This window comes from Erpetoichthys calabaricus, chromosome 15 (genome assembly GCF_900747795.2).
Source record: "Erpetoichthys calabaricus chromosome 15, fErpCal1.3, whole genome shotgun sequence".
Lineage (NCBI taxonomy): Eukaryota > Metazoa > Chordata > Cladistia > Polypteriformes > Polypteridae > Erpetoichthys > Erpetoichthys calabaricus.
In genome coordinates this window covers 95368427-95380553 of record NC_041408.2, presented here as the reverse complement: position 1 = coordinate 95380553, position 12127 = coordinate 95368427, and the positions used below count along the sequence as shown (strand labels likewise).

Sequence of the window (12127 nt, the reverse complement as noted above, 5' to 3'; positions counted from 1 at the left end):
CTGGCATCTAGAAATTGAAAAAGGCTGAGGTGATGGGTACTGTGTGGCAGTGCATCTGGACACTGACTGGCTAGGTGGGCACCCTGGGTAGGAATTCCACCATCTTAAATGGTGGGCATGGAGAGGACATTCATAGGGCCACTGTGACCGGACAGGGTGGGCCTGATGAGGGTCACCAGGCAGCAGGGGGACATCATGAAGTTTCTCTTACAGAGTGGCTCCTTGGTGGTCACTCAGGATGAGACAGATGGCCATCACAGAGTGACCACTGGCACCGGAGGACCCCAGTCCTTGAACCACGGAGAGGAAAGGATACCATGCAGTCGATTATAATGGCAACGTATTGTAGATTTAGATTTCATGTAAATCAAGGATGGCATCAAACCCTGGGGTCCGTGGGTGTGTCCAAGTCCTTCAAGCATTCTGATTGGTCAGTTTGGCTTGAATGATAAAACCAAACGAGGAAGTGAGAGTGCGAGATACACGAGGGGAAGTAAAGGAGTAGGAGGAACGCTGAGAGTCAACTTCAGGGACAGGAAGTATAAAAGCAGACTTAAGGGACCCCCAAAATGATGAAGCAGACTTTAGGGGGCACACTTGACTGGGGCACAGTGGCATGGACAGCGAGGAAAGGGGCTGAGGGTACATGTAGGGCAAGAGATGGTGAATGTATGAGTGTGTGTGAGAGCCCAGCAAGCTCTACAAACCTGCCCACCTAATTTGTCCAAAATTATATCAAGTCGAGTTCTGAAGGTCCCTGAAGTCCTCCTGTCCACTTCTTGTCCACTTCCTGTCCACATGTGTCCCTAACACTTGAGTTAAGTTTAGCAAACATCCAAAAATGTCTTTGTGTTCTTGTCCAACAAATCAATGCCATGTAACAGCTGGGACCCATCATCCTAAACTCATGGGGTCAACTCTTAATGTCCGTGAGCTTGTTGAGATGGTCCTCCTCGGTGGTCTCCTCTCTGCTTTACCTGTTGCTGCTTTTCAATGTGGAGACCAGAACTGCACAGAGAAGTCCACATGAGGCCTCATGTGTGTCTTCTAAGCTGAAGAAAGACCCCCATTACAATAGTCTTACATAACAGCCAGAGCCCACCCTACCAGATCCCTCCATAATGTCACCTCTTGGTGTAATCCCTTCAGTTGGTCCTCCTCAGTTGCTCTCCGAGGTGCTGACTCAGCCCAGTTGAGACGAAAACCCACACAACCGTCACAGTGAGGGCTCAGAGGTGTGCTGCATGGTTTAGGTAGGACCTTCCTCGACTTGAGCCCCCCCCTTCAGCACGGGGGGTACTTTCAAGCTTCAGACCTCCCGTTGTGTATTCAAATCTCACGTTTTCTCTTCTTCTTGTACCCCCCAACATTTACTGTCATCATAAATTGAATCTGCCATGCCCCCATAATGCAGGTAACAGACCCCCCTCGCCTGTCAGATGTGCAGGCCACCTGTGACCCTAATTGGCGCACATTCCTTCAATTCAAATTGATTTAAAATTGATGCTGCCGCTTCCACTGATGAGACCTGACAAAGACCACCGCACATCCAACTCGGTCCTCGCTCTGCGCAAATCAACGCCCGTGTCTCACTTGTCCTTTTGCATCACAAAGCAGACAAAGGCCGTTTAGTTCCAATTTTCGTTACAGGTACCTTCTGTAAAATGTCATTACTCTCTTCTTCATGCTTTATGTGTGGAGCCCACTGTGCCAGGCACGTCTTTGACAACATCACGGTGACAAGCTACCTTACTGGGTACAGCACGGTGACAAGAAGTGCTCCTCCCAGTGACATTTCAAAAACACTCGACTGTGTTGAAAGTTGGAGTCACAGACTTTCTGGGGTGCTGGTGACGATCAAACATCTATGGCAGTCTGTGCCCACCGAAGCATTCGACACGTCAGGGAAACGAGAAACTTCCAGAAATTCTATGGCCGCCTCTCCCAGCAGCACCAGAGGTCCTCAACAGGGCTGCCTGACAGAACTTCAACTCCCAGAGTGCCTTGCAGCGAGTCAAACTGAGGCAGCCAGGGGGAGGCGCCGCTATCCTGTACCCCCCAGGAACGAAATAAGCGTCCTTTCATTGTTTTTGACTCCTGCATGTAAAAAGGAACAGGAAACAACCTGAGCGGGTCACCACAAACACCGTGGGCACCTTCAGGAAAGACGGGCACCACTGCTGGGACCTCCAAGGGGCTCCGTGTTTGTTTGATGATCTATCTATCTATCTATCTATCTATCTATCTATCTATCTATCTATCATATAGTGCCTTTCACATTTCCTGGACCCCCCCCCCCCATAATGGCCAGCTCTGTTTGTGCCCAAGTGTGCTGCTTGCTGTGTTCTTCTCGCGGTGTTTGCTCAGCCCACCTCCTGCCAGGCCCCTTTGCCCGCCCCTTCTTACTTTGTCACATTGTCCCTGGCCGAGTTGTGTGACAGGTTCATCTCCGTCTCTCCTCACATCGCCCTGAGCCCACTTGCCTCTCCTGCAGCTTTGCGCTGTTGGCATTAAGGACGGAGTGAGCGGGCGTGTCCATCATTTTAAGGGGGCAGGTGGTACTTGAAGTGCCAGTTGACAGACACCTCCGTGTGCTCAGCGCCTGTGAGTCAGCGAGAGACTTGCGTGTGAATCCAATGAAAGGAAACACGAGACGATGGGGGGGTCCGGGTCAGACCCCGTGGAGGCCATCGCGCTGCTCAGATGGCTTCTCCTCTGGCACTGGCACAGCTCTGAGTCTCGGCCCTTTTCTGTTGTACATTTTGGGGGGCTTTTGGCTGTGGGCTGATGGTGAGAGACCCTCACTAAAGTCACAGATTTCATGTATATAGCGCCCTTCCCATGTTGAAGGTGGTCATCACTCTTCATGTGTCCTTTTAGAGTCCTTGAAATCTGTAACGATGATGCATGGAACATGAAAAGGTTTGGGGTGCCACCCAGAGAAGCCCGTTTAATGAAGATGAAGGGACAAAGGGGCAAACTCGAGGGTCTGTCTGTCCATCCTCAGATGGACTTCCAGGGGCTTTCATGCCCAGAAGGGGTTGTCTGGCTGGCAAGCATCTGAGCTGTGGATGTTAAAGGAGATGGCATTAGTGAGAGCGCCCCCTCTCTGCTTGGGGTGGCATTGCTTACCTTTTTGGAGCCCCCCATCTGTGCTGATGATCCTCGACGCTGGTCTGACTTTTTGATTTTGTTTTTTTCTCTCTTTGTTTCCAGAGATCGAGCGCGGCGGCTGTGGAGACCCCGGAGTGCCCGCCTATGGCAAACGCACAGGCAACAGTTTTCTACACGGAGACGTCCTGACATTTGAGTGCCAGGCTGCTTTTGAGGTGGTGGGAGAAAAGTCGATCACATGCCAGCAGAACAACCAGTGGTCCGGAAACAAGCCCAGCTGTGTCTGTAAGAGCCTGAGCCGTCGGTGTGGGTGGGCAGCGATCAGGCGAGCCGAGGGTCTCGGGGGCAGCTCACCATGGTTGGGCCTCAGGCGTTGGCACCTTCTAAATTTGGTGTATTGTGGGAATTTTCACCACAGTCCAAGAATTCAAATCAAATAAAATAAAATAAAATACGAGGAGAAAATGAGACGAAAATCTGAATAGCAGCCAATGTCGGTCCTGGCGCCATCTGGTGGTGGGCGGGGCGCAGTGGGCGGGGCTAGAGCGGCACGTCACGTGGCCCCGCCCCCAGCGGTAGGGCACAGAATCAGAAGTACAAGTAGAGCGAGAGAGAGAGTGAGCGAGAGAGTCGACATTAAACGAGTGAACACACAAGCGATTAGAAAGCAAAGACAGACGTCAGCAGGACCAGCGAACCGTCGCTCTCGGTGGACTTCGTTTCCATGGAATCGCTTATCCAATAATATAAAAGTGTAACTCACTTCTCGCCACCGAACCGCGACTCACGGGCGGTAAACACAGAATTGTGACAAGTCATTGGATGAACACGAGATGAGCACAAGGGGGTCCAGACGTGCGCCACACCGAATGGACCAACGTGTGCCAGTCTGGCACCGAGAGGCGTGGCTCAGCCGCTGAACTGGCGACCAGGGCTTGAATTGTCCTCCATGAACGAGGAATTCCCAGTAAGTGGGGGTCTTACACTCTCACTGATGAAGCCCCCCTTTGTGCACACCACCGATTGGATGGTTCCATGGGGTCCTCGGATCATCCTGTCTGGTGGGGCACCTAGAAGACGATTGAGCTTGTCTATCGAGAGGAAGGCCAAACCCACAACAGGATGACCACTGAAGCGTCCAGCGGCCCCCCTGACACACGGGACGGGACCAGGTGAGGGACGGGGTGGGGGGCACTGTGATGAGGTCAGCTGGTCCTCAGTACACACAGTGTGACGTCCGTCTTTTATATGACACTTGATCTTCAGGAATGCAACGGAACACGAGAGCACTTGACGAGAGCTGGGGACGAAACTCTGGGTGCTGCCCGACGCGTGACGGTGGCACGGCAGCCATCCAAGGTGCCGCACTTTATTATCTCACATTTGGCTTTGATTGCGCTGCTTGTTTGATTTGCTCCGGTGGGCATCCGCTCCTCTCTGATTTGACACTCAGCCCCCTGTCGTCACTCCCACGGAAGACCTCCGGCCTGGTGACGCCACGTCTGTGCCACGCTTAACCATCTTGCTCTGCCAAGAGATCAGTTGATGGCAGGTCACAGGGTCAAGGAAAAGGCAGAAAGAAGGAGAGGAATGGTGGTCAGGGGGGCGGCGAGGGTCACATTGGTCTCTGGACACAAATGATCCGCAATCTCGGGCAGCCCATAACACCGATGATGTCACATGTCACATGTGACTTGGCCACACCTCCAATGCTAGTGTCACATCCCCCACCCACCAGACATGACCTTTGAACTCTGACCACCCTGAAAACCACACCCCCTAACACCACGTCACAGGAACAGAGCCAGAAAATGTCACCCGTAGAGTCACTCAGTGTGCTCGAGTCCCTGAGGGCCGAAATCCCACAACAGACGCAGAAACGTCAGAGAAACACAAAAACTGCTGACCGTAACAGACAGGCGATAAAAGAAAGCGAAATGTAAAAAACGATGTCCCCTAAGTCCGAGGGGCCACTCCTGACCGCTGCTCAGTCCATGTGCATTATGGACACCTTCATCAAGATGGCCAACTACCTGACTGTGCTTGAAGGCCACTGGCCTAAAGGGCCCGGCGAGAGGTGACAAGTCAGAAGGGTTCAAAAGAGTGACAGCTGGCCACCATCCTTAATGGCCTGGAGACGGCCATGTCACCGCGTGTCCCGCCTCGAGCTCGGTGGCTTAAGGCTGTGTAAAGACAGACCACCGAGGTCCTGACATCTTCTTCTCTTCCCTTCTCTCTTGCAGTTTCCTGTTTCTTCAACTTCACGGCGTCGTCGGGGATCATCCTGTCACCCAACTACCCGGAGGAGTACGGGAACAACATGAACTGCGTGTGGCTCATCATCGCCGAGCCCGGCAGCAGGATTCACCTCATATTCAGCGACTTTGACGTGGAGCCGCAGTTTGACTACCTAACGGTCAAAGACGACGGTGCTTCAGAGGCCACCACGTTTGGGACATTTTCGGGCAAAGACGTCCCCTCGCAGCTGGCAAGCAACGGCCACATCGTGCGCCTGGAGTTCCAGTCTGACCACTCGAACACGGGAAGAGGATTCAACATCACCTACACGAGTGAGTCAACAGGCATCTCAGTGATGTCTGGGGGGTCCGCCGTGCCGCTGGGGTCCTGTCAAATCTCACCTGATTGCCTGTCACCTGCCCAGGTCCCCCTGGCATGATTTGTCTGGTTCTCCATCACCCACCATTCCACCTGCGTGGCGCCAGCAGACTTGGCCAGCTTGCTCTTTCCAACCTCATCACATCACTTCAGAATATCAAATAGAGCAGCAGACCCCCTGCTGGACACCATCGTCATCATCACCTCATTCTCTTTAGGGGCTGCTCCCAGAATCCTTTGCTGTCTTTTTCTTGGGCAGGTTTTGGGTGCCATCTCCACCCTGTGCCTGGACCTCCAGGCCTCAGTCATCAAAGACCCCCTGGGTAACCTGATCAGGCCCCTCATGTGCTCCTCTCTTATTTTGGGCTTTTGTGTCTCGTCATTCACTTCCACCACTTCATGTAACAGGCATGCTGTGTTGGGGTCTGGGGGTCCTCTGGTCATTGAGCTTGTGGAGAAAGAAGCAGAACATGCTAGCATTGGCGCCGCTCCTCACAAGCAGACACCTCATGGCACTGCCCATCATGTAACTCTGCTGACGCATTTTATTTGAGTTGATTTATTTATTGATTGTCTCATTTCACGATGTGTTTATCTGTGCTACCTGCCTGAGACGGCTGGAGATCGGCGAAGACCTCAGTGCGCCATCTACTGAAACGTGTCTGCTAAGGCATGAAATGATAAACTGCACCGACTGTTTCATTCCAACAAGTGGCGCATCAGAAACATTTGTAGTAATAAACTCCAGATGTTTGTGATGCGCCATCAGTTGGAATGCTAGACACACACACACACACACTTACAGAGACACCCAGACACTTGTCCTTTAATTGAGGGGGATTTCTTTCATTTCGCCCCCCCCCCGCCGTACTCTTCTGTTCTTCATTTTTATCCTCTTGTTTATTGTCATCTGTTAAATGACCTTCTCCTCGGGGTGGCACCAGAGAACGAGAGGGGGGCTAAGCTGGAGCCCCGAGCTGAATGTGACGTCGGGCAGCAGGTGCACTCTTACTGTTTTATGAGGCGTTTCTTTCCTGCAGCCCATAATTTCAGGAGAGTGCGACTCGGGACGTACCCGCGCTTGTCATCTTTAAATAAACTCTTCTGCTGCGATGGGCTCTGTGGTGGCTTTGGCATCTCTAAGGGTCTGCACTTCAGGGTCTCGGCCCCCATGTGCCCGGCGTCGGGATATGCAAATGGCATGCAAATGAGGCGTGCGCGGTGTAAGACGCCCAGCAGATGCGCTCGTTTCCAGGCGCCGCTCGCACTCTAAATCACCTTTTGAAGCGGCGCTCATGACAGGAGCCTTCGTTTTTATGGAGAATTTACATTTGCTGCCCCATTCTGTGTGGCTGAAGCTACAAGCTGTTTGTGTCAAAGCCCCGAGGGGACAAACGCGCCTCAGTGCTGGGAGGGAAGGGCGTCCCATTTGCATTCCTTTTACGATGCGCCATTAGGGGGCTTCGGACACACATGGGGGATATCAAGACAGCAGACGATTTGTAAAGAAGTCTGCGAGACCCTTATTGACGCCCACCAGGACTGCTGCATTAGGTTTTGTGGGCACAGTGGCCCTGGCAGTGGACTGGAAACCACAAAGCCCACCAGTTCAGTCCCTGCAGCGACCCCCCTGGCTTAACCTGCCTCAGCTCCCGTGGACTCGGAGCCGTGGGACAGCCATAGCAAGGTGGCTCAGTCATCCTGTCAGCAGGACATTGGTGTCCACCTCCGGGTCACCACCATGAACTCGGGGTGTTTCCGGACTGTTCCCTTTTTAGGCATTGGCTCTCAGAATTGAACTCAAATGTCCTGTTCTCAATCGGGGGAACCCCACTCCCCCATTCTGCTCATTTGATTGGCTGTTCGTATTTTCAGGGGGAAGTCCCCACTTCCTCTTTGATCGACCCCACTTGCTGGAGTAATGAGTTGTGTCCCGTTTTGGAGCAAACCACCCCTGGGGTCTCCATCCACCACCTGACCCTCCACCCGCACCTTCTCACACTGCCCTCTTTGTGTTGTCGTCATGTGTGTCTTCTCTGTCCTTGGTGCCATTAATTGACTTGGCCATGAAGATGATCAAGTGGACTGTGATAAGACCAGGCTCACAGGAAGAAGAACTGGGGGTCCTTGAAGGTGTGTCCTGTAGAATGAAGAACAGAAAACACACAAGGCCAGTCCTGGGGGTCCTAGCCCAGTCACTCACTCCTGTAGAGAAAGAAGAGCAGCACAGACTAGACAGGCTGAAGTGTCACCAAGCACCAGGACCACTGCTTAAGGTGGGTGGTGGGCACAACCCGTGACTCTTAGTTTGTAAAATTGCTGCACTTGAGAAAACACCAAAGGACTGGAAACCATAAACTGTCCACCCGTTACTTAAAAAAAAGTTTGGGGGGCATTGGGCAGATCCAGTGAACGTGACTGAAGAAGCAGCACCGAGACTTGGTCTTGTGTGAGGTCTGAATTGTCAGAAAGCTGTCGTTGAGGTCGGTGGTCAGACTAAAGGAGGTGGGCATTCTGGGGGCTGCGTGTCGGTGGCTTATGTCACACTGCACATTGATTAGGAGTCCATTGTGATTCCCGTTCCTTGATTTATGTGACGTGAGAGACATGGGGACCAATGTATTCATTATGTCACTGGGAAGTAACAATGTAAATATGGCGGTGGCCCTCAGTGGGATAAACAACAAATAAAAACCTTTAGTGACAGTCCGCCATATTGCCGGCCAGCCTGGTGGTCTCGCTTCTGTTCTTAACACCTTTTGACTTTGAGTTTTGCTTTGCCCCCATGCTTTGTTCTCTCGGTTACCTTTGTCATTTTCTTGTTCCCATGACTTTGGTCTTCTGTGATCTTCAAGTTCACTCACAATACTCAAAACTGCTGAAACACCAAGAGCACCAGGAACACCAAGAACAAAAGATTAAGGGCGGAAGGAGCTCTTCAGGTTTAGGTGATCTTAAATGTGGCGTTCAGCAGGGGTCACCTGTGGGAAGGTTTCATAGACGTAGTCAACGATCTGAATAAGAGCAAGCTGGTCGAGTCTGAAGATGACACCAAATGGCTGGGACAGCCATTATGGATGTGCGGACAATGAAATTGAATGTAAGGATGGAGGTGGTCCGAGACCTCCTCCTGAAAGTGTCTCTAATTACAAGAACCTAGAAGTCATAATGGCATTGACTGTAAGTTTATATAGTGCCCTGGTGTGTGACGTGTGCTTAAGAAACATAGTGGAGCCTCACCTGGAGTCTGGTGGGCAGCTTTGGCCTCCGCATTCTAAAAACACAAAGCAGAGCAGGACAAAGAAATGAAACGACTGAGTCAGCACCATGGAGAGCAACTGAGGAGGAACGAATGAAGGAGCTGACGGAGATTAAGAGATGACAGGATGGACTGTGAGTTATTAATACTGTGGTGGAGGTAACCCTAATGGAGGTTATACTGGAGCTGCCTAGCCCACTTGTGAGGCCTTACCTGGGGTCCTGTGTGCAGCGATGGTCCCCATGTCACCAGCACACACTGCCACTGCACTACAGGAAGAACAAAGAAGAGCCGGTGAGCTGAATCAGGACCACAGAGAGTGAGGGACGAGGACCACCTGAAGTGTTTGAAAATGGAATTAGGACAGCGGACCCTGGCACTGGGTTATTAACATTCCAATCCACAGTGGTGGTCATCTTGAAGCTGTAGAGCATCACATGGACTTTGGTGTGCAGTTTCAGTTTCTTTATTACAAAAAAGGCAAAGCAGTGACAGCGAAAGTTCAAAGAAGAGCAGCTGGGCTGAGATCAGAACCACGGAGAGCAACCAAAGAAGAGCGACTGCAAGAGCAGAACCTTCAAAGCAAACGTCATTAAGAGGTGACACGGCCGGACTGTTAAGGATCGAGTCCAGCTGTCACTTGTCACCGCTGAAAGCTCTGATGGAGGATACCCTTCTGCTGTATAGCGCCTTGGGGAGGCCTCACCTGGAGTCCTGTGGGCAGTGATGGTCGCCATAGTACATCTCCTTCAGCACCACGGAGAGCGACTGTGGAGGAGCAGAGGGCCGTGAACAGGGGACACGACTGAAATATTTAACTAATAAAAGGAAATGGAACGGCATTGGCTCCAGCAGACCCCGTGACCCTGTAGTTAGGATATAGCGGGTTGGATAATGGATGGATGGATGGAACGGCACAACCCACCCCGGCTCTTACTTTAAATGAAACTCCTCAACGGCACACAAACATCAGAACGAGATCCGCAGACAGCGTGGTGGAGGGCGGCTGCACTTTGTGGACATTTTAAAAGTCAATTTGGTGTCATTTTGGGTGGGATTGGCGAGTGAGCGCCTTCTCACAGTTTACTGGCTATTGCCACTCAGTATGGGGGAGCCAAGGGGGCTTGTTATATGATTGTATGGGAAGGCGCTATATAAGACAGGGTGGCACTGCCAGCTCCTTCTGTGTGTCGTCTGCCTGTTCTCCCTGCGTCTGTGTGGACTGCAGCCTGGGGACTGAGGATGAAGAGGCAGACGGCACACAGAAGGAGCTGGCAGTGCCACCCTGTTTAATATAGCGCCTTCCCATAGGTCTCTTCAGTGCTGTGCTGATTATTCACTTACCACAGTCACTAATTACACGATGGTTTCATTTGTTGAAGATGTGTGTGTGTTAGCGTGTCGAACGAGGGTGACAGCCTGGTGACTGATGGTAAATGAGGGAGGGAGGGACGGATGATCAAAGGGCTTGGCCATCCTGCACAGACTCCCACCAATCAGCTCAGAGCTTCTATCAGCAGGCCACCAAGCCACTGGCACACAAGCAAATGGTGGATGTGTCCTTGAGTTTGTGCAGCAGAGGAGCGAAAAGACAGCAGTAGGCTGGGGTCCCAGAGGACGGACCCCCCCCACACACCATTTAATGTCCAGCAGGGACGAGATTACTGAAATGTGTGACATGTGGCCTCTCGTTGTAGCCTGGTGACAACTTTGTGAGGCAGTCAATCCTGCTTTACCAGAAAGGCCAAGTACTTCCTGTGTAGAGGAGGAAGGGGCGGGGCCAGCGATGTCTAGACTGGAAGTGACATCAGCAGTCACTCTGGAGTAGCCAGGAATTGTGTTAGCGGCGGCGTCACAGCTGTGAGACCCTCGTGATACTTGTGTGTGTGACTACACCCCCCCCACACACACACGCGCGTATAAACGTTGGGGCTCCTGTCCGGTCTTTCCATTTCCTTTCCGTTTCTTCATGCTTTTCTTTTTTGTATTCTTCCCTGCTCCCTTCTTCGCTCTTGCTCTCCATGTTTCGGTTTCGCTCAGCCCCCCCCCCACATCTCACACCTCCCAGCTGCGCCCTTTCCAGATTGTTCTCTGGTACCTTTGACCTCTTCAGTAGGAGTTGCTGACGTCTGCCTGTCGGTTTTGTCTTTTCTGTTGTGTGCTGTGTGCCCGGGCCTGGGCTTTCAGCGGTTGTCCTCTCCCTCTCGCCTCTCATTTCTGATCTCCTCCCCTTTCTCTCCTCCAGCCTTTGGTCAAAACGAATGCCACGACCCCGGCATTCCTATCAACGGACAACGCTTCGGGGACCGCTTCCTGCTGGGGAACTCCGTCTCCTTTTATTGCGACGAGGGCTTCATCAAGACGCAAGGCTCGGAGACGATCACGTGCATCATGCAGGACGGCAACGTGGTGTGGAACTCGGCGGTCCCCAGATGTGAAGGTAGGGGGGGGGCGAGTTTGTAGGATTGGGGGGTTTGTGTCTGAAGGAGGCGAAAGCCACAAAACTGTTCAATAAGGGGCCGTGACAAACGAGGGGACACCACCCTGTCCTTTTGTCACCTGCTTGTTTAGCTAACAGCTCAGAAGTCCCTGCGTCTCGTCCAGTGACACCTCGTAAGGGGGGGGGGGCTGTAAAGGTCGAGGACCCCCGCAGAGCAGACAGGCACAGGACGTCCCCTTCTGTATAGTGGAGTGGCGATTTGGCTGGCAGTTCTTGGTACCCTGGTGCCTGAGGCATGCCAGCTGTGCACTGTCAGGGTCTCCATCGCCACCGGGGGTCTCCTTGCCGATTATTTCCTGTTTTTCAGTTTCCATGCTGTTGTTATTTTTGTGAAATGTCAGTTGGGTTTCCAAGTTGAAAATTCCGTGTCAGGGTGTGAATTCGGGTCTCGCGACTCACAGGACACAGGAGAGGGTCAAATGCCAGTGGTCCGGGACGCGCATCTCCAGGGGGGCCAATTCTGGGTCTGTAAACTCTGCTGTGTCTTTTGCAGCCCCCTGCGGAGGTCACCTGACAGCACCGAGCGGCGTGATCCTGTCCCCTGGATGGCCGGGCTTCTATAAGGACTCGCTGAGCTGTGAGTGGGTCATCGAGGCCACCCAGGCCCACGCCATCAAGATCTCCTTCGACAGGTGAGG

At 52.5% G+C, this 12127-nt stretch overlaps 1 protein-coding gene across 1 annotated transcript in view; it reads left to right on the top strand.

Moving 5' to 3' along the window:
* The window catches only part of LOC114665777 (CUB and sushi domain-containing protein 1-like), a 299098-nt gene that overhangs the window by 170093 nt on the left and 116878 nt on the right, over nucleotides 1-12127 (top strand). The window contains exons 13-16 of the mRNA XM_051919387.1: nucleotides 3217-3399; nucleotides 5358-5684; nucleotides 11235-11429; nucleotides 11983-12121. Of these exons, the coding sequence (XP_051775347.1) occupies nucleotides 3217-3399; nucleotides 5358-5684; nucleotides 11235-11429; nucleotides 11983-12121 (844 nt within the window). The remainder of the gene's footprint in view (nucleotides 1-3216; nucleotides 3400-5357; nucleotides 5685-11234; nucleotides 11430-11982; nucleotides 12122-12127) is intronic.